The sequence below is a fragment of the Ambystoma mexicanum genome, chromosome 9 (genome assembly GCF_040938575.1).
Source record: "Ambystoma mexicanum isolate Mex_15411 chromosome 9, UKY_AmexF1_1, whole genome shotgun sequence".
Taxonomy (NCBI): Eukaryota; Metazoa; Chordata; class Amphibia; order Caudata; family Ambystomatidae; genus Ambystoma; species Ambystoma mexicanum.
In genome coordinates this window covers 536,747,610-536,775,148 of record NC_090931.1, presented here as the reverse complement: position 1 = coordinate 536,775,148, position 27,539 = coordinate 536,747,610, and the positions used below count along the sequence as shown (strand labels likewise).

Here is a 27,539-nt window from a genome sequence, read left to right as displayed (position 1 = left end):
TCGCAGGGGCAAGGTTCAAAGTGGCAAAGCTTAAATTGGGAAGCTGGAAGAGGCAAAATGCAAGAGTGGTAAATATCACAGAAATAATGCAATAAATAATGAAGATATGGTGAAATACTGGGAGTTGATGTCTTCCCCATGCATTGAGGAAAGCAGCACCATCCAAGGCTGAAATACCGAGAGTGCTGGGTTTAATCACTTTAAGGAACTTTATAGAGAAGACTGAGTTTATAGCACGGAGGGGGTGGCCTGGCCTGACCTGGTTTGGAGGTAGAACCATGTGTCCCTATGGTATTCACATTCACTGAGATAAAGTTGGAAATGCTGGCTCAACGTAGTAATAAAGCCCCCAGACCAGTTGAAGTACCAGTGGACATTCGTAAAACAAGGATTTGATATGGGTTGCATACTTTTTGCACCTTTTCAATTTGTTGGTGGCATCCAACATGGTCCCGGAATCATGGCACGCCCGCTGAGCTAGTCCCACTGTATAAGAAAGGTGGGTGTCACTGCCCATCCAATTATAGCCCAATCTCATTATTAGACTCCTTTGGGAAAAGCTTTGCACAAGTGATACTGAGCCATGTAAAAACAAGGATGGATGAAAATAATGTAATAAGTCACCTGCAAAAAAGGGGGGGGGGGCGTTCAATCGGGCATGAGCACGATTGGTCAGCGTTTTAGATTGTCCATGCTGGTAGAGAAGTATGAGAAAATATGATAAATGATCCTGCATGCAACATGCATTGATCTCAAGATAGCATTCAATTGCGTTCCGAGGACATTACTGTGGAAAAGACTAATCTGGGTTCTCCAGATTCCCTGCACTCTACAGTGAGTTTATTATACCAGGAGAATAGGGCTGCCGTCAGATGGGGAATAGGGGGAGAGAAAACATCAACATTTGATGTCCAGAAAAGGGGTTAAGCAGAGGTGCGTTCTGTTTGTTTATTAACAAGGTAATTGTTGACATTTTGTCTACCACTACGTACTCGCCCCTGCTAGGCATGGACAGATACCCAATCCTATTGTTCGCAAATGGCGCAATCTTATATCATTGACACTAGTCAGTCTGAAAAAGCAGCTTTCCATATTCAATACATCTGTGAAAGTAATGGCTTAGCCATTAATCACAGTAAAACCAAATGTATGTTTTTTCCAAAAGGGAAGAAAACAGCCAAAATGAAATCTAGTATTGGAGGGCAATAAAATTGAACAGTTAGAGACATATGATTACTTGGGATTAAGATTTACAGAGGCAGGCAAGTGGGAGTTGGTTAGCAAAGGCAAATGAGACTTTGATAAGACATAGCAAGGTAACTGCAAAGTTTGCTAAGAACCATGGGTATGATACATTAAAACCAGCCGTAGTTTCCTATAAATAACAGGCCCAACAAGCCATCGTATACAGGGCTGAACTGTGGGGCCGTGCGAACGGCAGGAGGTTGTATGTCACCAAAAATCAGTTCATGAAATGATAGTTGGGTCTGCCAAGTAGCTTGCCATCTACCTCCTTTACATTTGGTGGTGAACTAACTAACTGTAGCAAGCTGGTAGCTCTAATACCACTCCCATAATGGGTCAGGCTGTGATCTTCTCTTATATTGGTAAAACAAAGGGAGGCACTAATGGACCTTATGAGCCAAAAAGGAGGTAAATCTACTCCTTGGTGTGCATATATTAGGACGTTCCTGTTGGACGTAGGCCATCTGGGTATTAGGAACAATCCAGAGGATATTACAGTAGTTACTGTGACGAATCCTTGGATGTTGTCTCTTTTCCCTTCAAATGTGGCCAGGGTGGTACAGCCACAGTGCAATAAGCCCCCTGGGGGTGGAGCACTGCGAGAGGATCACATGGGAGGGGAAATCCCTCATGTGATGAGGGACGACATCACAGGGAGAACGCGGTATGCAGATACCCCTTAAGCAACTCCCATATCCTCCTACTCCGTCCCTACCTCCCTAATGTGCTATTGTAGCAGAGGCAAACTTAATCCAGTACCATACACGAAGACGGGGGAGAGTAGGGCGTTTCCAAGTGGAGATCAGACCTCGGCTACTGGGAAAAGAGGCGTGGAGCAGTGGTGAGCCCCGCACAAGTCCCAACAGCATGGTCTAGTTGATTTAGACAAGACTGCAGAGAAGTATAAAGATGGAAGAAGGACGTGAGAAGCAGATAAGTCCTCCTAGGAGGAACCTGCTGAGCTGTTGCCGTGCTGTTAGCGACGTCCCGAGCCAGTCGGAACCCACGGAAAGGAAAGGTAGGCTGGCTGGAGAACTCGGAAGACGGTCATGACTCCTGGGAAACGAGGTCGCTCCTTGGCAGAAGAATGGTCTTGCGGAGCCGCCGCAGACCCAGGGATGTGCAGCAGTGCCCCGCGAGCCACACAAGTGCAGAGCAGAGCTGAAAGGGAGCGGAAGCACTTCCTGACCCAAGAACAATGTACGCGATTGGGCAAAAAGTCTCCAGGCTCCAGAAGAGGTGGTGGCTGCGGGAGAGGGGCACAGAATACACGAAGACAGGGACTGGGACCCTGATAACGAAACATGGTCACATTTGATGGTGACCGGTAGTGCTTGGCAGGTTAGTTCACCAATCCTACCGAGAAGCAGAATAACCAAAAACAGGCAAGTCGGGGACTTTGCACCCAAGGAGAAACCGCTAAACTCAATAGCCTGATGATTTGAGAGAAAGCAGATTCTGTGGCCATTAATCACACTGGACATAGTACATGGCAGGATAGTATACCAGGCTCACTGTGAACGCAAGCATAAGAAAGGGGAAAGAAAAGTGTTCCTCTTTTGAGATTGAAGCCGAGAAGAAGTAGCCTGACAAAGAGCATCTGGGACTCACGCCCATGTGAAGAGGAAAACCCCTCTTAATGGTCCCAGTACCTGGCAGAATAGTATACCAGGGAAGCTGGGAAGGCAAACAAAAGAAAGGGGAAGAAACCACAGTTCCCTTAAGAACAAGTGGTAATAATAAACCTTCACATACCGACTCTGAAGGAGAAAACGATGCCAGGGGGGTGGTGGGATTAGGGGGGTGACTGGAATGAAACGGGGGAAGGGAAGCATACCCCTTGAGTTGTTTATAGTAGAGACATTTGGCTGAGGAAAAGACAGTGGAGAAGCCCAGAATACTTTGGGCTCAACTATGGACATTGCACAAAGCCAGGAGAAAAGGAAGCCTCTCTTGGTGTTGTAAGAAGCTGACAATCTGTCGGACCAAGGTTGTTCATCTGTTTTAGAAGTTGTTTTGTGCACCATTTTTCAGAACTTTACTTTGTGAACTGAAGCAGAACTTTTGAAGCCATTGAGAAGAAGCAGACCCCATTGTACATTAGTTTATTAGTGAGAGGGCTAGAAATGCAGTTTCGGACACGACGGTGGACTTATTTTTGTTTGACATCCTGACTGACCCATTAGATTCCTTTCAGGCAAGGAAATCCCTCTTAGTTTTAGGGACAGGGAGGCATTTTCCCAACCCTTATTCTTTAATAAACGTTTGTAGCAATCAACATGCCACCACTGTCTCAGTCTTTTATTTGTACACCCTTAAACTACCAAACTGTATTATAAGTGCCTTTTAAAGAAAAGATGAGAACAGCTCAGAGTGGGAAAGTGTCAAGGTCATGTATGTTATTGAGTTACAGGGAAACAAAGTCGAGTGAAGTATAGGAGACATACCTGGATAGCATGCAACCCAAAGTCATGCACTCACTATAAATTTAATTTAGATTGGGAATATTGTTATTTATGTAGAAGCACGGACAATGAGGTCACTACATACTTAGTAGCTAAATACTAGGAGTAGGAGTCGAGTAGGAGCAGTCCTGCAGTCCACCCTGTGCTACTGGAGTAGTGTGTCTATAGTGTCTATTACTTTCATTGTGGGCGGAGCAAATAGACAAAAACTCCATTCTGAAGCGGAGCGGAGTAGGAGTCGAGTAGGAGCAGTCCTGCAGTCCACCCTGTGTTACTGGAGTAGTGTGTCTACAGTGTCTATTGCTTTCATTGTGGGTGGAGCAAATAGACAAAAACTCCATTCTGAAGCGGAGTAGGAGTCGAGTAGGAGCAGTCCTGCAGTCATGTGTGTCAGGCATGAAGGAATGGACTCCATAACCTCGGCAGAAGAAGAGGAAGGATGAGGAAGAAGAGGATGACACAGGGAAATTGCGCAGCTTCCGCCCGCTTAAGAGACTGACTGTCAAGCCAGTAACGGGCACCGTAAAAAAAGGTGAGCCATCACAACATTTGCATAAATCTGTCCATATGCAACCTAATGAAACTATCACTGCAGCCCCAAATTCCCTCAGAACTTTTACCTCTGCCGGTCCCTTGTGGCCCCGCTTCTCCCCTCCCAGGTCTGGCTGTTGTCCCCGGGCCGCCTGCCTTGAGACTGGCGCGCGCGGGCGGGTGAGCGGGAGGGAGAGGGACTGAGCGGTGCTGACCGGGACGTTGTTGAGAGGGAGGGGCGGGATGGCGTGGAGCGGCCCCCCTCGGCCCCGATCTGTATGGAGAGTGTGGCCCGGACGTCGTGCGGGGTACGGGTAGAGCAGGCGTCTATCGCCACAAAGAGGTGGATGCCGCTGAGCGAGGTGTCGAGCGGAGGGGGAGCAACGTTGGCGACGGACCAGGAAGTCGGAGGCTCGCCGGCTTCGGAGGCACCGCCCCCAGACATTAACCAGCAATTTGCTGCTCAAACTGTCTCGGTTCAAGCTACGGTCCACCTTCCATATGGTTCCTGCGAACCAACATCTCGCCTGAGTCATTTGCTAGATCAGGAGCCAGAGACAGGCTCCCAGGACGTTCAAAGCCCGGTCGTAAACAAAGGCTTAAAAAGAAAAAGAAATAACACCAACACAGAAGCTATGGGGAAGGCGTGGAGAAAGCGAGACACCAGCAATACTCGGGCGAAACCTAAAACAACGCTGAAGCCCGTCATAAAAAGCCTCGAAATTAGTGAAAATCAGAGGAGAGTGTCAAAGCGACAATTTACTCAAAGCCCAAAATGCAAGAAGGGAATAATTTAAAAAAGTATTTCCAGAAAAAACCTCACAGACCGCAATTAGGTGAACTCTCGGACGCCGAAATTTTACAGGCAGTCAAGGACTTTTGGCCGCTAGCCAAACAGCGAAGACTGGCTGAGCCGGTACACCAGTTTGACTGTCCTTTCCCGGAAGAGTCCTTAGATGTAATAGAAGAAGGGGAAAATGAGGGCCTTATAGGATCAAAGGACACTAACTTGCCATTAAGAGATAACCAGAGCCCCATACCAAGCACTCCCCTATGCATATCCATCGAAGATCAAACTTCTGCAAAAAAGGTTACCCCTGACCAAATCAAGACAGTCAGTGGTTTTGGGGAAAATATCCAACGAGCCTAAGGTATCTCGGGATAAACCCCCCTCCAGCTGCCCTCACTAAGGATCGAACTGGGGAGGAAAATGGAACAAGTGGCCCACGTCCTTTACCTTTGTCAGAGCCAGTGTTTTTGGGGAAGGTTTCTAATGAGCCTAGGGCTGCAGCAGATAAACTCTCTTTAGTGGGCCACATTGAAGACCGACTTGGTGGGAAAAATGGATCTATTGGCCTAACTACTCCGCCTTTGACAAGGCTAGAATTAGATAAGGAGCTGCTAATTTTAGAGAGACAAAGTGGTCGTCTAACCACAGAAACTCCTTTAGCAGCACAGTTGGAAACTTCGACCGACAAGGAAAACGGATCGATGGGAAGAACCACTTCCCCTTTGACAAGGCCCGAGTTTGATAAAGTACCTTCAACCCCAGGGAGACCAAGAGAGCCCTCACCTTTAGAAATTTTTCAACAAAAACTCCAAAAGCATGGCACAGAGTCCATAAATCTACCATCGATTGGATTACCAAACATCAATGAAAATCCACGCTTGCAAGAATCCCACAGTCATTCGATAGGGTCTGTGGGGTGTATAATGAACAATCAACCTATGAGAAAGTCTAGGATTCAAGACTTACAAGACAAAGCAAGACCCATCAACTCATCAAATCTTTCACCCTCGGAAACGCCAACGAAGAAAGGGGACATGTTCTCTACAATGTCGGCGATGATAATAGCTTTAAATCCATTTATGAAGCTATACGAAACAATAAGCGAAAACTTGAAAGATCACACAAATATTCAAGCAACAATGATCAATAAATTGACATACCTGGAAGCTCACATCATGGCCCGAGAGAAACTAGAGGCCGAACTGCTTTTGGGAAAGGTAATTATAAACTCCTCTCTGGTTTCTGTCCCACCTACTTGCTTGAACATGGAAATGAAAAAATCAACCAGTACGCAAACTGAACTAAGAATTGACCTGACAGAGGAAAACTACAACGTGGGGCCAAAAAGTTCTATTTACCATGGGCCGTGTATTAGCAATGTGATAGATCACATCACGCCAGAGCCAGCAAACACTAAAACAGGAGACATCATATTGGAAAGAGGAGCTTCTGGAAAAGGTGATCAAAATACTACAGAAAAACAAACCACAACAACAAAGAAAAACAACATAAGCGCTTCTCGATCGACAAATAAAGAAACTTTACTGGCTCCAGTGTTTAAAAAAGCCCTCATGTCGAAGGTCGTCGTGCCCAGTTCCAACACAAAAGACCTCATACTGGTCCTGGCTGAGAATTAGGAGATTGTACCCCCTAGTGCAAGTTCTGGGGTCACTCATGGAGCAGTGGGCTCCCCAAAGTCGATAGAAGACTTTCTGGCTGATAAAGAAATGATGAATCTAAGTCAGCACATGACAGATGAAAAAAGAGAAGAGAATTCTCCTTCATCCACTGGAAAACGCTTACATAAGATAAAAGATCTAGCAAAAAAGGCAAAAGTGGGTAATCCCTTAACCTTGGAGGAGCGACGCAAGTCGACGTCCAAACCGACAGGATGGACTCATGAGCCTACAATAAATTCAACTTGTATTCAAGAAAAGAGTCAAAAAAACACACATTTGAGTGAAACTAAGAGGAAGTCCGGGGAGACTTACCATAAGAAACATACACCGAAAAGGCAAAAAATCGGCTCATCTAATAATGACACGTCATTGTATAAAACAATACCTGAAAATAAGAGCTATAAGAAGAACTTGAGCAGCACTTCTACATCAATAAAAAATGACTACCATCATAATAAGGAGACGGACCCTGCAAAGAAGAGATGGGTGCTCAAATTAGAACAAATTCCAGGAAATGAAGACAACGTGACATTGAATCGAGGCTCTGTATTAAGACTATTTGCCTTCATTCCAAAGCTAGGAGGTATCAAATCGGAGGAGCTGCTGATTGTCGATCCAAGTCAGATCCAGCGAAAAGCCATTTCTCATCTATACCTATCCTCTAAAAGGGTACACAACCTTCTAATAGAAGAGACCAAGTCCCTATTACGACTGGGCTATGACATCACTGAATCGTCAAGGTCGATAGCCCTGAGGTCAAAGACCAGGTGTGACAAGGCATTCAAACCTGAAGAAAGGAAGTTTAACATGGGGCACCGTTCAAGCCGATCTGAAAGAAAGCCATGTCTAGAAGGAGATAAACAAGAAGAAGAGAAACAGTACGAAAAAGATAGAAAAAAAGCCACATACCAGGGGAAGACCACGGATCATCACTTGGCTCAACCTAAAGAAGGGAAAGGAAAAACTCTGACAGCAAATAACCAAGAGATTGATGATTACAAAAGAGTGATAAAAAAAACAGCTATCACGATAACAAGAACCATAGAGAAACCAGCAGCAAAGGTAAACCACGGATCAGTTTCAGGGACGAAAACATCTCATAGCATATGGGCATGGCTACCAAAAGCCCTCCAGAGGGAGGCTAAGAGATAGCAATGCAATGCAAAAAAACTGAGGCGAGCGACAACTACAATGAAGAGGCGAAACATCGACCACTCTTTCGAATAGGCTCATGGAACACCAGAGGGCACTCCCACCTGACTGCACAGGGAGCCATACAACTGGCTGACTATGACATATTATGTCTCCAAGAAACATGGCTCACACAAGTACCAACATTAGACGGCTACGCAATAGCTTTTTCTCCGGCTAAGAAAGGACCGATGGGTCGACCATCCTCTGGTCTCCTAATAGCCTGCAGGCAGGGCTGCGGATGTGCCTTGGAAGAAATCATGGTTTGTAACACTTCTTTATTACTGGTTAAGGCTACATGGTCAGATGGCATCTCGAACGAAAACAAGGGAAAGGCACCAGTCATTATTATAGCAAATACCTACTGGAATCCAGCATCATTGACTGACTTGGTCTATTTGGAAATGGTGGAAAGTGCCATTGATGAAGCTATAGGAGACCCCCTGGCACCCTACTTTTTGATCTCTGGGGATCTAAACGCCACCTGTACGCAGGCCCCTAATCCATCAATTTCCCATGAGTCGGAAAGGTCTAGACGAGGACTGGCTTGGCTCAAACTGATGAAGTCAAGAGAGATGTACACTTTAGACAGCGTGTTTCCTGACCCTCTTCGGCCTCCGACCTGGAAACGAGATGCTTCGATGGCCACTATAGATCACATATTCGCATCGGCTTCCTTATTATCGGTCTTGATGGCATTTCAAGTGATTGAAACACCAGCTAGTGATCACAACCTTCTTTGTGCCACTTGGCCCAGGAAAAGGGCTGAAGCAAAAATGGAACAGCTTTCACTAGGAGTTAACACTCCGCGTACAAGACTGAAATTATCGGCAGCAGCGATCTGTGACCTTAAGTCAAAATACCATCTGCAGTCATATGGGACATCTGAAAAGCAGATTGACTACCTCCCTTTGTTAATTACTTACAGCCACCAAACGGGAAAAGGTGCCCCTAAAAAAGCGCATATCCACAGATACGATCCAAAACTGGTGAAAAAAAAAAAGGAAATGCAAAGATTGAAGCGGCAAGCAATCAAAATAGGAACCCCAGTGGCACTAAAAGTAGCGAAAGAGAGCCAACGCCAATACAAAACTTGGGTCCACCATCACAGAGCAAATCTGTATCAACAAGACGCTGAAAACATCATAAAAGCAATAACATCTAACAGCCGAGAGTTTTGGTCTCTCCTAAACTCGGCCTCTTCTCAACTTGAACCAGTATTTATCTCTAACATCGGAGAGTGTATTTGGGTGAATTTTTTTCCTGAGTTTATTTGAGAAGACACAAACTATGTTAAGGCCATCGAACGAAGTTGACACAACAGATTGGATCTGCTTAGACGATGAAAAAGAAATAACAAGAATGATAACGAAATTGAAAAACTCGAGCTCCTGGCACAGACGGCATAACAAATATAGATCTTAAGGCTTTTCCATCAGAATGGGCCAGACTCTTGAGTGAAATTTTCAGAAGATGTGGAAAATTAAAATCAATCCCGCCATCTTGGAAATCTTCTAATGTAGTACCAGTCTACATAAAGGATAAAGCAGACCCGAGAAGCTACAGGCCAATAGCCTTACTGGATTGTATAGGGAAGGTCTTTGGCTCGTTGCTACTGGAGGAATTTAACTTATGGGCAAAAACTGCGCCATGCACAGACCACCTCCAAACAGGATTTAAAAAAAACTTGGGCACCACGGCCAACATTCTGCTATTAAGTGCTCTAAAGAGCAGAGTACTTGACGGAGGCCCACGCATTTTTGTAATCTTCATTGATCTTACTCAGGCCTTTGACCGCGTAGACCGAGCCCTTTTGTGGGCTAAACTTGAAGACTGGGCCTGTCCTCAAGCGATTTTGAATCCAATAAAGGCCCTGTACACTGATACCAGCATGAAAGTGAAGTTAGACCAGCAAGGGCTATTCTCCAAATCCATCCCAACAGCCAAGGAGTTAAACAAGGGTGCCCTCTGGCCCATGCGCTGTTTTTGGCTTTTTTGGGCGATTTACAGGCAGTAAACTCAACAGTCCGATGTTTTCCCCCCAAATTGGGGAGTGCCCACATACATAGATTGTTATATGCTGACAATCTAATATTGATGGATCATACACCTATTGGGCTGCTGACAATCTAATATTGATGGATCATACACCTATTGGGCTGCAACGTCAGCTGAGCGGCCTTGAGGAGTACATGAGGATAAATAATCTGGACATAAACGAAAAAAAGACCAAATTTATGATTTTTTTCGGCCAAAACCAGAAGAACTGAAAAGGTTACACTCCACCTAGCAAAAGAACCAATTGAAAAGGTGACTGAATTTCTAGGCGTAATCCTGGACAGTTCGAGTTCTGAAAAAGCGATGCAGACTCATTTACAATTGAAAACAAAAAAAACTGATTTGTCAAGGGAAGGCCATTAATAGGAAATTTGGTAAATTTTCGTTGCTACCAGTCCTTGAGTTTTACAAGAAAAAGGTTGTCCCATCGTTAACATATGGCGCTGACGCAATGCCATCTCTACCAGCCGCCCTGTGGCCAAAAATAGAAGCTTTATTCTGGAGATCAATATTAGGACTTCCAAATTCTACATCGGTGGCAGTGATAAGACCAGAACTAAGCTTGCTGTCTTTGGGAGGCATAGTAAAAATCAACTCTTTGATGCTATTCAGGAAATGTAAAATGTCAGAAGACCACTCAATATACAACCTGATACTGAAAGAAGCAGAGAAAGGCACCAACAAAACATTAACTGCCTGGTTCTCTTCGAACCAAGATACTTTAGCATCAGTTGAAAGTGATGAGGAAACCTTGTTCGCAAATCCAACTAAAATCCAGACAAAATTGAAAGAACTAGACGGGATAAGAACAAGAGAAATAGCATCAAACAACAAATTGACTCAACACTTGCCTCCCAAGACAAGGAGATTCAATGAAGTACAACCTTATATTAAAAAGTTTCCGTCAAGACGGGCTCGTGATCTGCTCATGAGAGCAAGACTGAACCTCTTATTAACAAACAAAATCCTGGCTATTCGAGGTAATTCACCAACAAAAAAATGCCGCTTCTGCACTGATCAAGCTGCAACAGAGACAATTCGGCATTTGATCCTGGAATGCTCGGGCACTCAAGGCCTAAGAGCGCAGTACTTACCAGATATTATGAGTGACTTTGTATTAAGTGACCAAGACAACTGCTGGGCTAAACTAATAGACTGGGACAGAACAAGCTGGCAATTGGCAACTTCTAACATCTTGAATTACATAAATACGGCTCTACTTTCACAGGACCTGTCTAATGTTAGTTAGCATGCTAGCAAAACTGTCTACAGACTTTGAACTTTGCTCCGTTTCTTGACATGATCAGCATTTTTCATTGAGAATTTGTTTTCATATGATTCTTTTTGTAAAAAATCTTTTTGATTAAACACAAATAAAAAAAAAAATACTGAATGAGTGCATGGTGCAGTAGTGCAGCATTGAAAAAGGTGGCAAATCAAACTGCTAACATGAATGAATCCAGTGTATAACATTTTCAAAGCGAGATTGATGCTAACTTGAAACACCCTTTTGTTCCATATAATTACTGCACTGTGCCTACTTTCGGAAACCTTGAATAAGTATCATGGAATTTTAATGTTAATTAACTATGTAATTAACAAGATTCAATATAGGTACTAGGAAGTAGTGATGGCTCAAGTATTGACGTGATGGCTTTGAATGGGAGCAGGATATAGACATGATCCAGACAAAAGACACTTATCGCTAAACATACGACCTCTATGGACTTTGGATCGCAAAAGCATCTTTTACTTACTTTTACAATTGTTTTAGCTATAATGTATATTGTGATTGTTTTATAAACTGTTGTGCATATATTTGCTGTAACCTGAGAACCCAAAATGGGCACTATGAGGGAATATTTGTTGTGGCATTAGAGCCAAAAGAGATGGTTAGTGTTGATCTCATAACTATGTGGAAGAATCTGAGTAATTTATTTATATACAGGAGGAACAATGCTATTTTGATTACAAAATAGTGTACAGTAGATAAGAAATCAGATTTGACGGGAAGCAGTGAGCTTCTTAAAATGGGGTGAGTTTGAGGGACATTTTGACCAGGTTATGGGGTGGGGGGAGTAAATGGAACAGTCACTGGGGACAATACATGAGTGTACATGCATAGATTAAGGACAACCAACACTGGACATGTTTAAGTTCAGGTAGGGGGTACGGCCAGCTGTGCTCAGGACATGACCATCATGGGTGAAGTGCTAGAATGGAGGCAGAGGAAGTGAGAGACAGAGGCAGGTTAGAGGTGAAGGAAACAAGTTGGCTAGCAGGCAGATGAGGTACGTTAAGAGGTTAACTCGGAGGTGAGGAGGTAGGCTTTTAGTTTGGTTTTGAACAAATCCATGTGGACTGTTTCTCGGCTGTCCGGGGAAGAGAATTCCATGCAAGTGGAGCAAGAAGAGAAAAGGAGCGGAAGCGAGAGGAAGCACAGGGGTGCGAGGAGACACGGGTAGTCGAGGAGGCAGAGCAGAGATTACGAGAAGGCTTATAGAGTTGTATAGAGGAGGATAGATGCAGTGGTGCCTTACTGTGGATAGATTTGTAAACCAGGAGAAGAAATTTAAATCTGGCCCCATTTTGCATCATCAGCCATTCAGCCTTGGTGACGGTACAAGGAAGTAGGTGTGAAGTGAGGGAGTTCAAAGAGAGTCCTGGTAACGAAGTTGATGATTTTGTCGAGAGAACGGAAAGCACAGTTGGGGAGACCAAAGAGGATACTGGCACAGTAGTCCAGTTTAGAGAAGACAATAGTGGTTGGGAGATGCTTGGCGGTTTTGAAAGGAAGAAGGGGCCTGCTTTTCCTAATATTTAGCAGTTTGGGGTGAGCTGCTGTTGAAGTTTTGGAGATGAAAGGAGAGAAGGTGTGAGAAGGGTCATAATGACGCAGAGGTTTCCAGCTGAAGAAGAGTAGGGCAGAGTGTTGGGTGGGAACTGGATAGGCAGCGAAAAAGATGAGTGCTTTTGGCAGGGAAGAAGAGTACCTCTGTTTTGGTAGAGGGTAACATCAGAGAGTGCAAAACCATTCAATATTTAATGGCAGAGAGACAGTTGGACATTTTGATAGAGAGATCAGAGGAGAGTTCAGGAAAAGAGAAGAGGATTTGTGTGTTATCCTCGAGTAATTGGTGTGAGAACCCAAAGGAGGAGATTACACTCTACATTCTGCTCTTGGGGCAATAAAGAGGAGTGGACCTAAGACAGAGCCTTGTGGAACACCAACAGTTAGAGGAGTGAGTTGAGAGCTGTTGTTGCTCCAGGGGACAGAGAATTGGTGAGGTGCGAGGCAGGATTCAATCCAGGCAAGGCCTTGATCATGAATCCCAAGAAGAAAGAGTATTAAGGAGATCAGAGTGATCATCAGTGTCAAAGGCAGCAGACGGGTCAAGGAAAATTAGGATAGAGGATAGGTATGAGTGCTTGATAGAGGCAATAGAAGTTGGATACATTCGGGAGCAGTTTTCGTGGAGTGACGGGATGGAAAGCCTGCTTGTAGTGGGTCTCGAAGGTTGTGGATGTGTAAGAAATTGGTAACACGGTTGAACACAACCCTTTCATGCACTTTAAAGTAGTACGGAAGGGGTGACACAGGCGAAAGTTAGCCGGCAGGTTTGAGTCAGCACCTTGCTTTTTTAGGAGAGGGATTATTGTGGCTGTTTTGAAAACGGAGGGAAAGCAAGTTGAAGGACAGGTTGAAGAGTTCAGCGAGGTGAGAGGCCAGTATGGGGGCAATAGGCTTGACTAGCTGAGGAGCAAGAGGGTCTGATGGGGCAAAATAGAGATAGCGTTTCGCCATTTTTGCTGTGACTAAAGTGGGAGATGGAGGCAGAGGTTGATGGTAGAGTAGGCAGAGTGTAAAATGTCAGAGGAGGGAGTGTTCCGATGTTCACTATGAAAATGAAGTTAATAGATTAGTAATATGCATTTTAGTTCGTACTTTATTGAATTTGTGCATATTGCACGTTATAGCTTACTTGATTGATTTTAGCTCATTATAATTATTTATTAATTTCTGTATATGTAGCATCGGTAGTTGTTCTGTATGTGTTGTATTTGTTTTATGGACGGAATGTCCAAAATAAACATGATTGCCTGAGTATCAAAGTGACATAGACTTAAATTGGGAAGCTCAAAAGAGGCAAAAGGCTAGAGTGGCGAATATGACAGTGGCAAGATTCAAAGAGGCAACACACATCTCGGGTAACTTACAGTGGTAGAGTGTGGGTCTGGCAAAATCTAATAGTTGGAAAATTATAATTGTCAAACTCCCTTTGCGAGAACTGAGGGTAGAGAGAAGTAGAGGTGTTAGAGACCTTGCAGTGGCCAAACTCAAAAAAGCGGTAATACTCCCAAGCAGCAGAGCCCAAGGTGTACTACCACAATCGGCGTCTCTTTCCTGAAGGTAGCTGTAGATGGAAGTGTAGGGGGCCTGCAGGGCTAGGGTGTTCGGCGACTTATCCACTGCCCTTCGCCAGCTGCCCGAACAAGGATGCCCTGGGTGCGTCTAAGAAGAGTGCTGTTCTTGGACTTGTGACTCTTATCAGTACCGATCTTAGCCTGTGGTGGGTGGGCAGGGGGAGTGTCAAGGAGGTGGGTAGGGAAGGGGATGCACGGAAGGGATATCTTTCCCTGGAGTTCTAGAGGTGGTGGGTGGTTGCTATGTGGATCTAAGGCCTTAACTCACTTGTAGCTGGGATCCTCGCTCCGGCGAGGTCGGAAGCCAAAGAGCTTCCTCTCTTTTTTGTGGCCTTCAGTGCTGCTGTTCCGGGTCTTGTGACCCCCAGCAGCTTCAATCAGGGCCTGTGGTGGTTGGGCAGGGTGAGGGTTAAGGAGTTGGGTGGGAAGGGGATGCATGGAGGGGATATCGATCCCTGGAGGTGGGGAGGGGCTGGGGAGCTATGGCAGTCTAAAGGCCTAAGGCCGTGACTCACCTGTGGCTAGGGTCCTCGCTCCAGCGAGCTCAGAAGCCAAAGAGCTTCCTCTTGCTTATTTGTGGCCTTTTTTGGTGCTGCTGTTCAGGGTCTCGTGGCCCTCGGCAGCACCAACCTGGGCATGTGGTGGGCGGGCAGGGGGAGGGTCAGAAGGATGTGTGAGTCGGAAGGTGATACACAGAAAGGATATCGATCCATGGATGTCAGAAGGGGTGTCGGGTGGGGGGCTATGGGGTCTAAAGGCCCAAGGCCTTGACTCACCTGTGGCTGAGGTCTTCTCTTGGAAGTCAAAAATTGGGGGCCCAAACAGGGAAGGGTACACATTTCCAGCATAGAAATAGGTCTGCATGCCTGGAATCTTTAGACAAGGTGGACTGACTGGAAGTTCGAACCTCTATGACCCTCAAACTGACCCCCCCCCCACCACCCTCTGAGTACAGCCCAGAGTCTTTTCCAATTGAATGCTTTCGACTATGGTGGGAAAGACATTGATAACCCTTGATTATAGGCTTGTGTCTCTCCCAATCGACCCGACCTGTGTACTAATCAACTATGGTGGGTATGATGGAGGGAGCGGCCGGTGGTTACATGGTTACACCAGAGGGAGGTAAGAGGGACGAGGCAGGTATCGCTAAACTTATGCTCTGGAACATTGCTGTATTTAAGGGAAGGTCCAGCAATCCCGATTAGTGGAATCTTATCATCCAACACCAGATTCTTATGTTCCAAGAAACGTGTACCACTAACCGGTTCACATGCAAGTGTTTACGCTCCACTCAGTCTTCGCCGTCGGGTTTAGCACCAAAGGAAGGCCCTTGGGTGGACCCGCTATTTACCTCTCAACTAGTCTAGCAGTATTTGCAATTTGTCCCATGAGGTCGGCTCCAAATCTTTTTTATTTATTTTTTTTTTTTTTTATCCGCTTCAAGCTGAGAGGCATACTGGAGTTTGGCCTGGTGAACTTTTACAGCAATAAAGTGGGGAAGGCGTTGTTTGTATTATTTAACTTAAGCGGGTTTATGGACCTTAACTTAGACGCAGAGTCAAATTACCCCATGATCGTAGGTGGCGATTTCAACATAAGGCTCAACGCAAGGGATGATTTATTACAAGATTGCGGAGAGGGTGCAATTTTGTGCTTACCGAAAGCCATCTTGGTGGACTCAGACACTTCAGATTGTGCCTTACTAAGGTGGGAAATACTACTTGAGACAGGTTTTAGAGCTGTAAATGGGAGGGCTGCCTCTGCCTCATCTGGTAATTTCACTTTTGTAAACTGGCGATATCGGAACGTAATTGACTACATATTGATACCTGTCCCATGGTGTGCTGACGTACAAGGTTTTGAAATCCTAGAGAGGAGTGAAGTGATCACAGTCCTCTTGTACTCTCCTAGGCCTGGGATCGGGGGGGGGAGGGGGTTCCTCCCTCAGTAAACCCTTTTTTTCCCCAGTAATTTATTGAAAAAGGATTTAGGGTAGCCAGGTGGACATCTGCTAAAGAAGCCTCCTTACAGTAGACTACCATTTGTTCCTGCAGAGAGGAGATCATCTATTTCTTTAACTTCAATGCAACTCGTGAGTTATTGATGCTTTGTCTTGTATAATGACACACTTTGGCAAGATATTCAGAGTATCATGCACTACACATAGGGAGTGCTAATAGTGTAAGGAGGTCCTGGTTCTCCCAACCCTGCAAGGACAAGATGAAATACCTTCATGCTTGCCCTAAAAAGTCACCTCCCTGATATTAGTCGCATAAGAGAAAGGCGACATGACTTTAAAGAAGAACTGTGAAGGAGAAGGGAGGAGATTGCGAATGAGAGGTGGGATAGGCTTTCTGTCGCGGCAGGTCAAAATAACATCATGGACTTTTGGTCCATAGTGTCAAGAAACACTAAAGAACTGGATTTGGAAGGGAGCTTCCAGAGATTCATATCACAGAAAAGGCATGCAGAGACCATTTCCAGGCTGTTTCTTTGTCGGACCAGATATACCAGAGTCTGGTCAACTTGGGACCATGGACGGAATTGTTGGGCAACACCCGGGGATTGATGGTGCCCCAATGATATGTTCTAAGCCAGCCTGAAATATGGATACTGGTTTTTGGAAAATATTTCAATGCACTCACAACCATGAACACGTTGCCACTGAGCTGGCGTACTGGAATTTTAGTACCCATATTTAAAAAGGGAAATTTAGCAGATCCATGTGCCAACCGTCCGGTTACTCTACCAGACGGCTCGTCAGATTTATTTGCAGGAATCCTCCTAAAACGGCTTGAAGAATGGAGTTACTGGACAATAATTTGCTGTCGGACACTCTACTCGCAATCAGGCCAGGGACTGGTACTATCTTTCAGGGTTTGAATCTTGAATCTTTACCGGATCCTGGCTAAATACGTAAAAAATCTGCATGTTCCAGTCTGCGTGGCCTTTATGGATTTCAGCTCCACTTTTGACCACGTGGACATGAACTGCCTGTAACGCTAAGTCAAATGGGTGGGCCTGGGCCCCTCTTGCAAATGATTATGGCGATTCATGAAAATTCCATGGTGCTGGTTCGTTTGGTACGGGAGGCGAGCTCAGTGATGAAATAAATGTAGGAAAAGGTGTCTGGCACGGGTGTGTGGTGGCCCTCCTCCTCTATAACTTGTATACTAACTCACCTGAAGAGCAACTGCTCGCTTTAAATGCAGACGGTCCAAGGCATGTTGGCAGGAAATTACCAGTATTAAGCTATTCATAGGACTTGATTTCAATGGCATCCACGCCTAAATCACTTGAACTGTTGGCTGACAGGTATGCAGCATATATGACGGCCAGGGGGCTTAGAGTAAATTCAACGAAGTGCCAAACAATGTGTGTTTCTGGGAAGAGGAAGCCCACCCCAAGGATCTGTCTAAATGGGTACCCACTTGAGGTCTGCAACACATTTGACTATCCAGGCCTAAGATGTAATGCTGAACTGACCTGGGAGGATCACATAGCAAAATCAAGGACAGAAATTAGACAGTTTTCTGGTGGGGATCTTCAGATTTCCTAAAAACATCAGGCATCATTCAGCTGAACACATGATGACTACAGAGGTAAAGCAATGGTGGCCGGGATGAATGGTTGCGAAATATGGGTTGTACTAACTTAACCTTTCTCCGACAGCAGAAAATAACTTCTTACGACGGCTACTCTCCGTCCCACACTCCACCTCGGTCTACACATCACATTTGGAGACCGGACTGACGTATCTAACAGATGCAATCCAATCTAGAATTATTCTATTTTGGCAAAGCCTCTGGTCAGATAGTGGGGCAAACCTAACTAAGGCCCTGGTTACCAATTTATTGTCATCAAGTAGTTGAAGCATGGTCGACTGGCTCATTTATGTAAGTCATTCCTACATAAGCTGGGCCTGGGAACCTGTTTTACTGACTATAAGTTGTTGGCTAGGAATCCAAAAGGATTCTAAAGCTCAGGATTGAACAGTTTCTGGCAGACACAAGGGAAGACGAAATGGTAGCCAGCACGCAGGTTAGAATGTACCTCAAGATTCTGCTGTGAGGTTAAATGTTTTGTCGTTGGCGGTGCTCACTTCCCCATGGAAGTGCTGCGCTAACAAATATTGTGTTTGCGTTGCTACAGAAAATCTGCCACACTTAATTCTATTTTGTCCCATCTATGCAGATATTAGAAAGAACTGGCTGACGAGCATTCTTAGGGAAAAGTGGATAAGACCTTTCAGACCTGCTCTCACCTTCCTACTTTTGTGTTCGGAGGTGAGAGTTGCCTTTGCCGTGGGTTCATATCTAAGTGGGGGCATGGACTAGAAGAACTGAGATAACCAGTGCCACCCCAGAGTAAATATTTGGTTCAAAGCAGTTTGGTTCTGCCGGTATGTCCATTAGCTTTAACATTGCCAAATATATCGGCTATAAGCAGTTTAACACTCTTTGTACTGACAAAACCAGTTGTCCACCTTTTTTATAATAAATGTGAGCCTCCCTTTGCTCTCGATTTATAAAACGAACTCAGTCACAAGTTTTAAAATGCAGAAATGTTTACCCAGTGCTTGTACTATATACCTTTGACAAAATGTATATCACACTATCGGCTAGTTAATTGCACTTAACCTTTTTATGAAAAATTATAAAAGTTGAGTTGAGTTTTGTACTTAATATTTTACCTAATGAATTCCATCGTGGTGATGTCTATTTTCTGGATTATCCATTTTGCACTTTTTAAGGTTAATGCTTTGGTGATCTAACTAAATGTACGATCTTTATTACTATCCATCACTCCAATCTCTAATTTAACTCGCTGATGATTTTTAAATAATCTTTTTCCAGTCTACTTCTATCTTGGAACATGTATAGAAGATTGTATTATTGCATTATGTGGACCTTTTATGCAGGTTTCTGACTAAATAAAGAAGGGATTGATTGATTAGATATCATTTTGTGTTTTAGATTGTGCGCGGCTTAAACCTCAAACAACACTGTTTGTTGGAAAGCCCAACTGGGAGTGGAAAAAGTCTTGCACTACTGTGCTCTGCACTAGCATGGCAGCAATCTTTATATGGTAAGTGGCATGGTGCGTTTAGTAGTCATTTTGTTTGTTGTATTGTGGGTAACCTTGTATTTAGTGAAGCATGCTGGGCACTGCATCTGTCCTAGGTATGTGTGTATTTATTTTTCTGCTATAGCTGAGAAATCTGAATTCCGGCCTTCCTCATTTTTTGTAAAAAATTTACATTTTATTGTCATTTTGTCAAACAAGTTACCTTCCCACTTCCCGTCAGTTGGCAACCCTCTTAACCTCAGATATTCAAAAGATGGACTTTGAGTCTTTCCCTACAACATAAGATAAGGCTTTGTAGCCTACGAATGTACCTTCTGAAAAATAATGGCACGCCCTCTCTACTCCTTTATCCGACCAGATCTGTGAGTGTCGAAAACCCTGTTTTTCTAAGTTTATTGGGAAATAAAGACGGACCTACTAGGCTTTGTGAGCATTCAGAGCGTGCAAGTGCAGAGAGAGGAGACAAAAGGGAGTGGGGTGCATGGGGGGGCAAGTGCTTCAGTGTCCGTGCTCGTGGGTGAGCAGCAGATGTAAGTGCCCAGTGTAGGAAGTGTTGGGGAGTGTTAAGCTGCAATAAATAGGTAAGTGCAGGCCTGCAGTGGCATAGGCCAGTGGGTGCCAAGGCAAGTGCTGTGGGCGGGCAGAGGTTGAAGGCGATTGGGTATGGGAGGCCATGGCCCCGGAGGACACATAAGGGCCCTGGTTACCAATCTCAGAAACTGTGGGATTAGCAGAGGATTGTAGAAGGGAAGGAGGAGTTGAAAAGGAGTCTTGATGAGCTTCTGGAATTTGAGGAGAACCGGCTTAAGACGAAGACGAAGGGGAAGGGGTAGGCTGTTCCATAAGAGAGAGCCAGCTGAGGAAAGAGATCGGTCACCGGCCCTCTGTTTAGCAACATGCTTGACACACACAGAGTAGGTACCCGAGGAACGTAGAGGACTAGAGAGAGAGTATTTAGTAAGAGCAAGTTGCATATACCGTGGTCCTTGCAGCAACCGGGAGCCAATGAAAAGTTCTTAGGGCAGGAGAGATGCAGTCCCTGGGCTTGAGGCAAAGGATAAGTCTTGCTGCCCTATTCTGGATTCGTTGGAGGGGTCATAGGAAGGAAGAGGGTTGATTCAAGTGAAGGCTATTGCAGTAGTATAGCCTAGAGAGAACCAGGACTCTGGTCACATTAAGCTTCTGGGGGAAAGTGAGAAAAGGGAGAATTCCTTTGAGAAGGAAGAGTTAAAAGTGGGACTTCTTGGTAATGACCTGAATGTTAGGGAGGAAGGAGAGAGAAGAGTCGACGATGACTCCAAGGTTTCTGTCTTCAGATGAAGAAGGGGGAGAGCCCATAGAAGCCCATAGAAGAGGGCCAGAGCGAGGAGAAGAAAGGGGGAGCAGGGGTCACAGTAGGAAGGATCTCAGTTTTGCCTGGCATTGAGGCAGAGATCATTGGAAATGCACCAGGACTGGATGGCAGATAGGTAGTCTGGGATTATGGAAGAAGTAAGAGGGTCAGCAGAAAGGTTGAAGAGTTGAGTGTCATCTGCGTAGCACTGGAAGTTAGGGAGGAAGGTGGAAATGAGTGCCAGCTGAGCAAGGTAAGTGTTAAAGAGCCAGGGGAGAGGTTGGAGCCCTGTGGGACACCACTGGTGGAGAAAGAGGTAGGTGAGGAGAAGGTGCCCAGAATAACCTTGGACAGACATTCCCTTAGGAAGGAGGTCAGCCAATCCAGTGTCTGCTCTGAGATACCGAGGGTATCATATACAGATGGAAGCCTGTGGAAAACTTCTGTGCACTCAACAAACATGCTTCACAACCCCCAAGGTGACTGTCACAGAGAACTGTAACCTGTCCAATGTAATGACCAGGGGCTGTGTCAAAAATGGGCAGATTGTGGCAGTGGCAAGGGAGTGCTTGTAAGGTGTTATGAGGGAGTGGTACCAATCAGAGCAGTAAAGTCTGGGAAAGTGAGAGATATAGCTAAAGAAGGGATGGAGGGTAGATGGTAGCCATGCTTCTAAGTGAGAGAAAGAGCGAGGGACTGGAGGGTGGTGGAAGAGAAGTGGGGGAGGGTGGGGCTATAACCAGAGGAAGTTAGGAGGGTGAATTGAAGGAGGCATTAAGGAGAATTGGGAGAAGGTTAGATTGGAGAGAGGGAGGAACCAGAAAGATCAAAGGGGAAGGAGAGTACGAAGAGTCAGAGGGTTAGAGGAGGTAGGAGGAGAGGTGAACGGGGTACAGATTGCTGACAGGGGGAAATAGAGAGTCCGTGAGTGAGGCTGACGAGGGCGCGAAAGAGAACTGCTTATCATAAGGATCCCTTTTATAAATCCCCTGAATGAGAAGATGGAGAAGCCACAGGGCCCTTCCCTTAGATTAGCCTAACTTTAGATAGTAGGGGTTACTGTGCCTTAGATTTATGTTGAAGTGAAATGGGGACGTCTGGGCTAGGGTGGTAGGTGCACAGGTGAAGGTCAAGCATAGAAAGTGCCACATAGCCCACATCCATGAGAAGCCTATTTTTCTCTACAATAAAGCTTGGTGACCTTTATCTTTTACCTTTTGGTGAATTACTGAGGCCATCTCTGACAACACTGAGGAGAGACCTGAAGGTGTGGGGGGCGGGGGGAGGTCGGGTCTTCCTTGCAGTTTCTGGCATGAAGGGGAGAGAGACCTCTGCAGTAGCTTTCCTTGTTGGAACAGAATGGAGAAACAACACTAAGCCTCACACAAGGGAAGATATTTTGCTGCCTCTACATCCCTTAAATGATCTGCTTAAACTACCCGTACTGTTCTGCTCAGGAGATAACCAAAACAAAACCTGCCAGCACCAGGCATGTCAATAAAGTAGCATTTGAAAACCAGCTAAAGATGCTTCTAAAATTGGTTCCAAGATTGTTCCTATCACATTTGAATAGTTCCCCTCAAAACACAGAACTACAGAACATTATTGAGACTGTCCATGCTCAGATAGATCTCATGATACCATCATAAAGGGGTCATTCAATCCAAGCTCTCAGCACAGCAAGTTAAGTGAGTTTGGAGACAGAGGGGGGGGGCTGTGGAGGCAGCTAGAGGTGAGAGCAGAAGGATTTGGAGCAGGAGGAAGGAGGCTGGTGTGAGGTGGCTACAGAGCAGGAGAGGAGGTTGTACATGGTGAAAAATAGGGAGATGGCAGGAATGCAGATCAGTAAAGGAGAGGTGCCAGGTGAGCAGGAGTGTGAAAGAAGTAAAGGAGAATAACGGAACGATATGGACGGAGATCAGTCAAGGAGAGTGAAAGCAGTGATGAGGAGGGGAGTGAATGCCCAGTAATGGAGAGGAGGACAGTGAAAGTAGTGATGAACAGGTAAGGAGGAGCATCAGGCAGAGAAAGAGAACATGAGTGAGTAGTAGGTTGCTGGGACTACTTGGAGAGGAGAGGTGGAAACAGGTTTTCAGGAGGAGGTTAGAGGTGACAGTACACAAGAATAGGAGAAGTGTATTTAGAGTGGTAGGAGACTTGAAGAGAACACTAATCAGAAGTATGGTTGGAGGGGAGGATTTACAGTATTAGAGAGGGAAGTAAACCTGGCCAAAGGCAGGGGGTGGAGGTACAAGCATGTGACATAGCGTCAATCAGTTTGGAAGTAGGCTAAGGAATAGAGGAGATAACAGGAGGTGCAGGAAAGTTCCCATTGGGGACATGACCGTTGCGATCCGTTGCGGAGGTATAGAAGGATGGGGTGTTGGCACCTTTTTCACCTCGTCTTGAGATTGTAACTCTAGTACCTATGACAGCACCTACAGAGAAGCTCAAGTCGCCCGCCTCTTGGTTAAAGCTTTGGGATCAGATCCACCTCGACCCGCCCTAGCTCTCATCACTGTCCAGACCAAACATGCATGTGCACACAGAGCTCTGAGACCGCGACAAAGGGGTCTTCTTGGAGAAGCAGAGTTCTTAAATACAAAAATAAGTACCTGGTAAAGATTTCTGGCACATTCTCAAGCCTGCCCACAACTAAGTGTGATGGATGAAGGAGAAAATATCCAGAGATGGGGTTCCTGGGTGGAGGACGGTTGGTCCTAGAGACTTTTGTGAGGGGCCAGAAATGCGAGACGGACACAATTCAAAAGTTGACATTTGCATTAAATAAAAAGGGGGTGAGAAAAACACCTTTTTTTCCCTTACCTAACAAGGATGGCCCTGCCTAGCAAACTAAAGAAAAATGACTCACTGTCCAAAAAGTCTGACCCTCGCACTAATACACACAACAAAATTGTCCAAGGAATTTTTTTGGCTGTCTTCAGTTAAATAAAATACCAGTTCAAACTCAAAGGTTTTAGAAAGTATTCCTTGTGACCAGGGTTCCCCTGAGTCAATTTCAGGAACACGCTGAGCAAAGTTCAGATTCAATAAAGTTCTGTGCAATAACAAAGTTCCCTTCAACCTAGCACAAAAGGTATTTTCCATTCACTGGATGCTTCCACTTGGCAAAGAAAATCTCTTGCACAAATGCTTGGTCACAATTCAAAATAAATTTTATTTTCCAGTCTCCTGCTTGGCAGAGTAAATGTTTTCCCCTCGAAACACAGGTTCATAAACCAAGGCAATTGTTCTGTTTAAAAAGGACAAGTAATTATCAGCATGTCACACTTCTTCTTCAAAGGAAACACTTTTGTCAGGATAGCACAGCAATTACTTTTAGTAATGCAACAGTTCATCAAAAAGGTGATAACATTATCAAGTTATTTCCTACACACCTTTCTTACCACAGTGCTTTAAATCATCTTCTTCTTTCCTGGTATACTTGCCTGCCAGGATTAACTACTATGGGTCCCTTTCCTGGTTTACTCACCTGCCAGGATGAAAACAACTACAATTCTGTTCAGTGGTTATGCTTGTTCCAAGATTCTCCACACCAGTATCCTATGTGAGATGGTTTGAATAATAACTGCTTCGCCGTAAAGTCTCTTGACAATGTGGGTTACATATCTCAGATTGGTGTTCCATAAAATGTAAGTTATGCCCTTGTTGTCTCTTGATTACTTTTCTATAGCCTTTTGGCTGTTGGCAATGCAGATTACAGGTTTCTCCCCATTGGTGTTCCATAGAGGGCTTTGTATTATTCTTATGCAGCCTCTTGGCTGCTGGCAATGTGGGTTTCAAACCTCCCCTCCCACCCCCCCTATTGGTATCCCTGGCTGCATTTGGATCACTCTTCTGCATCTCTTGGCTTCTGGCAATGCAAGTTACAAACATCCCCTAATTGGTATCCCTTATAAGGAGAGTTGTGCCCTGGCTGCCTTATTTCACTTGTTCAGTATTCAAAATCATTAGTTCCAGTTAAATGCCTCCTTTGGAGCGCCCCGGGGTCACCTGGCTTCTCGGGCCAACTCACCAGTCTTCCTTTCCGTCTCCTTCTTACTCGCGGTACTGCAGTGGATCTCCTCTGGTCTGTCTGCACTGCTGCCAGCTGTGTTATGACTGTTGTGGTTAGCACAGTCCTTTGGTGGAGCTCTGACAGCTCTGTGAGGTCTTCGGTTCTCCTTCTTTACCAGAGCAGTTCACAGCGTGTTGGGAGCTAGTCTCCCACACAGCATGGCTTTCCCCAATGCCGTTTCCAGCTGCGCTCTCGCTGCACTGCCACGCGGCTTCTGCCACGTCGGCCTCAGTTGGTGCTTCTTCTGCTTCTACAGCGTATACCACATTCGGTCCTGCTGCCGCATCTGCTACTGCATCAACGTCTCCATCCTTCACCTGAATCTCATCCCTGTATTTAAATGTCCTGTTTCATGGTATCTTTTAATCTTCATAAACTCTGAGTCTCTCTTATTATGGGTTCTAAAGCACATAATGTTTTTGGTCTTTTTATATTTAATTAACTTTAACTGATTTTGTGAACTGAGAGTTGTCATATTTTTGGGAGGTTGTGAAAAGAGGTTATTTACTCTTGTTTTTAGGACCTCTAAAAAAGGCAGAATCATGACAATTTTGGGTTATCATATTCCTGAACCTCCAATGTACCAATTTTATGTTGTCTAGCAGACTTTTCATAGTCTGTGCTTTTGGGTAGTTCTAGGAGAGGGAATTGTACACTGATAGGATGCCATTAGGTATTGGGGTGTTATGGGAATCTTATCCTCAAAAGGGGATGAATACTGCGTCTCTCCTGGAGGAGTCACTGCTTCCCCTTGACAGCCATCTCCTCCCATGTGATCCTCCTTCATGTTACCAGCCCCAGGGTGAGGATCAGGTAGCGACTGCCTTCCCCTGGCCAGATGGGAGGACACTTTATACTGCGATTTAGTGATGACTCCACAGGATTCATCACACTTTGTTGAACGCAAGGGGAAGCTATTTTGGTCAATGAAGAGGACACCCAAACCCCTCCAACCATCCTGACAAAAAAACTAAGAGCTGAAAAGGATCCATTGTGTCATGTCACATGTATCTTTCTTTTCAGATCCCAGATCTTTGGAATGTTTCATGGTTCAACTTTGGCACTGTTTACTTGAGGCAGCTACGATCGCTGATTTACAGCCTGCCTCACTCTTTGCACCAGTAGTTTGACGATACCTCATTTTACATGCAGGTAGCTTAGGGCGCCCAGAGACGGAGAACGTGTGTTTGTCCAATCCATGCCCCTATGTCCCATCCAATTTTCCTCCATAGTTTTCAAGGCATTTTGCATCATACATATTTTTTAGTTTATTTATTTGTAGAGCACACTTTTTTTGTAAAACAGTTTTTTTATTGATTTATACGTAAACACGTGAAACAAACACAATCAACACCCCTTACCCCCTCCAACCACCCTCCCCCCCCCCCCACACCACCCTGCCTCTTCCCAGTTGCCCAAACACCCCGGCAATAGATGGTACAGACACCAAGGCAGATGGATAACCACATATCATAACGATGTGGACCACATAACACTCCAGTCGGCATACCAACCCATCATGCTGAGCCAACTCAAGTGCACATCATCGAGAAACTGACAGGTTCAGCGAGTTCACAGCAGTAGTGATGGGGCACTTAATCACAGTTCAGAGGGTCCAGAGACCTGTCCCTCTCCCTTAGGAAACATCTAAACAAGGTCCAGTAATCCAAGGGTCTGCTACTCAGCGGCATTGTTTGTATATACAGCGATTCCAGTCTCTCGAACCTAGACATGGAGGCAATCCACTCCCCGACAGTCTGAGCTTTCAACGCCCCCCATGATTTGGCAATCAACCGTCTTGCAACAATCGAAGCCATGCCCAGGAGGCGCTTCTTACTCCTGGTTCCGGATTCTACCAGGGCCAACAGCCACATTGCTGAGGAGTCTGGTAGAGATGCATCAAGAATAGTAGCCATGGTGTGCTGAACCCCAGCCCAGAAAACCTGTATCGAGGAACATACCCAGACCACATGCAAAAAGTCAGCCGGTGACAAACGACATCGCTTGCAGCTGGTGGACCTATCCGGGTAGAACTCGCCCAGGTGGGCCGGAGAGTAATACATCTGATGAACAAACTTGAAATGTATCAGGCGCAGTCTAGCATTCATAGCGATGTGCTTAGTTTGAGAACACACTATACTCCACTGAGCCTCCGGCAACAAGAAGCCCAAACCCTCCTCCCATCTACTTCTGAATTGGTTTCCCGGAGAAGGGGTGTTGACACGCACTAATCTATATAACCGAGAGATCCCTTTACTCCTGTCTGGTCAAGAGGTCATATAGGTCAATACTGGGGAAATCGGCAGGGCTGCCGGGAAGGCCAGCCACATAGACCGTAGCGTTTCCCTGAGCCTATAATAGAGAAACATTGTTATCGGGGTCCAGGCACCCCTCTCCTTTAGCTCGTCCCAATTAACAAATCTTCCCTCCAGCACCAGGTCCCCCAATGTGTGACTACCCAGGGCACTGAATTGCTTACAGAAAGCCTCCTCCTGAGTAAGAGGAATGCCACGCACATTGTAAATGGCCATGTCTGGGGAGTACCAACAGTCCAGGCCCAACCTGGCCACCAAACAGGTAAGCGCCTTAAGCGTAATTATTATAGGCTGTACCTCTGTCCTAACACCATGAGCTGGAACCCCCCCTCCCACCCCGG

The 27,539-nt window shown here is 45.4% G+C and overlaps 1 protein-coding gene across 5 annotated transcripts in view; it reads left to right on the top strand.

The window, feature by feature from the left end:
- The window catches only part of BRIP1 (BRCA1 interacting DNA helicase 1), a 2,318,009-nt gene that overhangs the window by 148,008 nt on the left and 2,142,462 nt on the right, over positions 1-27,539 (top strand). For all 5 annotated transcript variants that reach the window (XM_069615088.1, XM_069615086.1, XM_069615084.1 and 2 more), the window contains exon 3: positions 19,361-19,472. In XM_069615088.1, the coding sequence (XP_069471189.1) occupies positions 19,361-19,472 (112 nt within the window). The remainder of the gene's footprint in view (positions 1-19,360; positions 19,473-27,539) is intronic.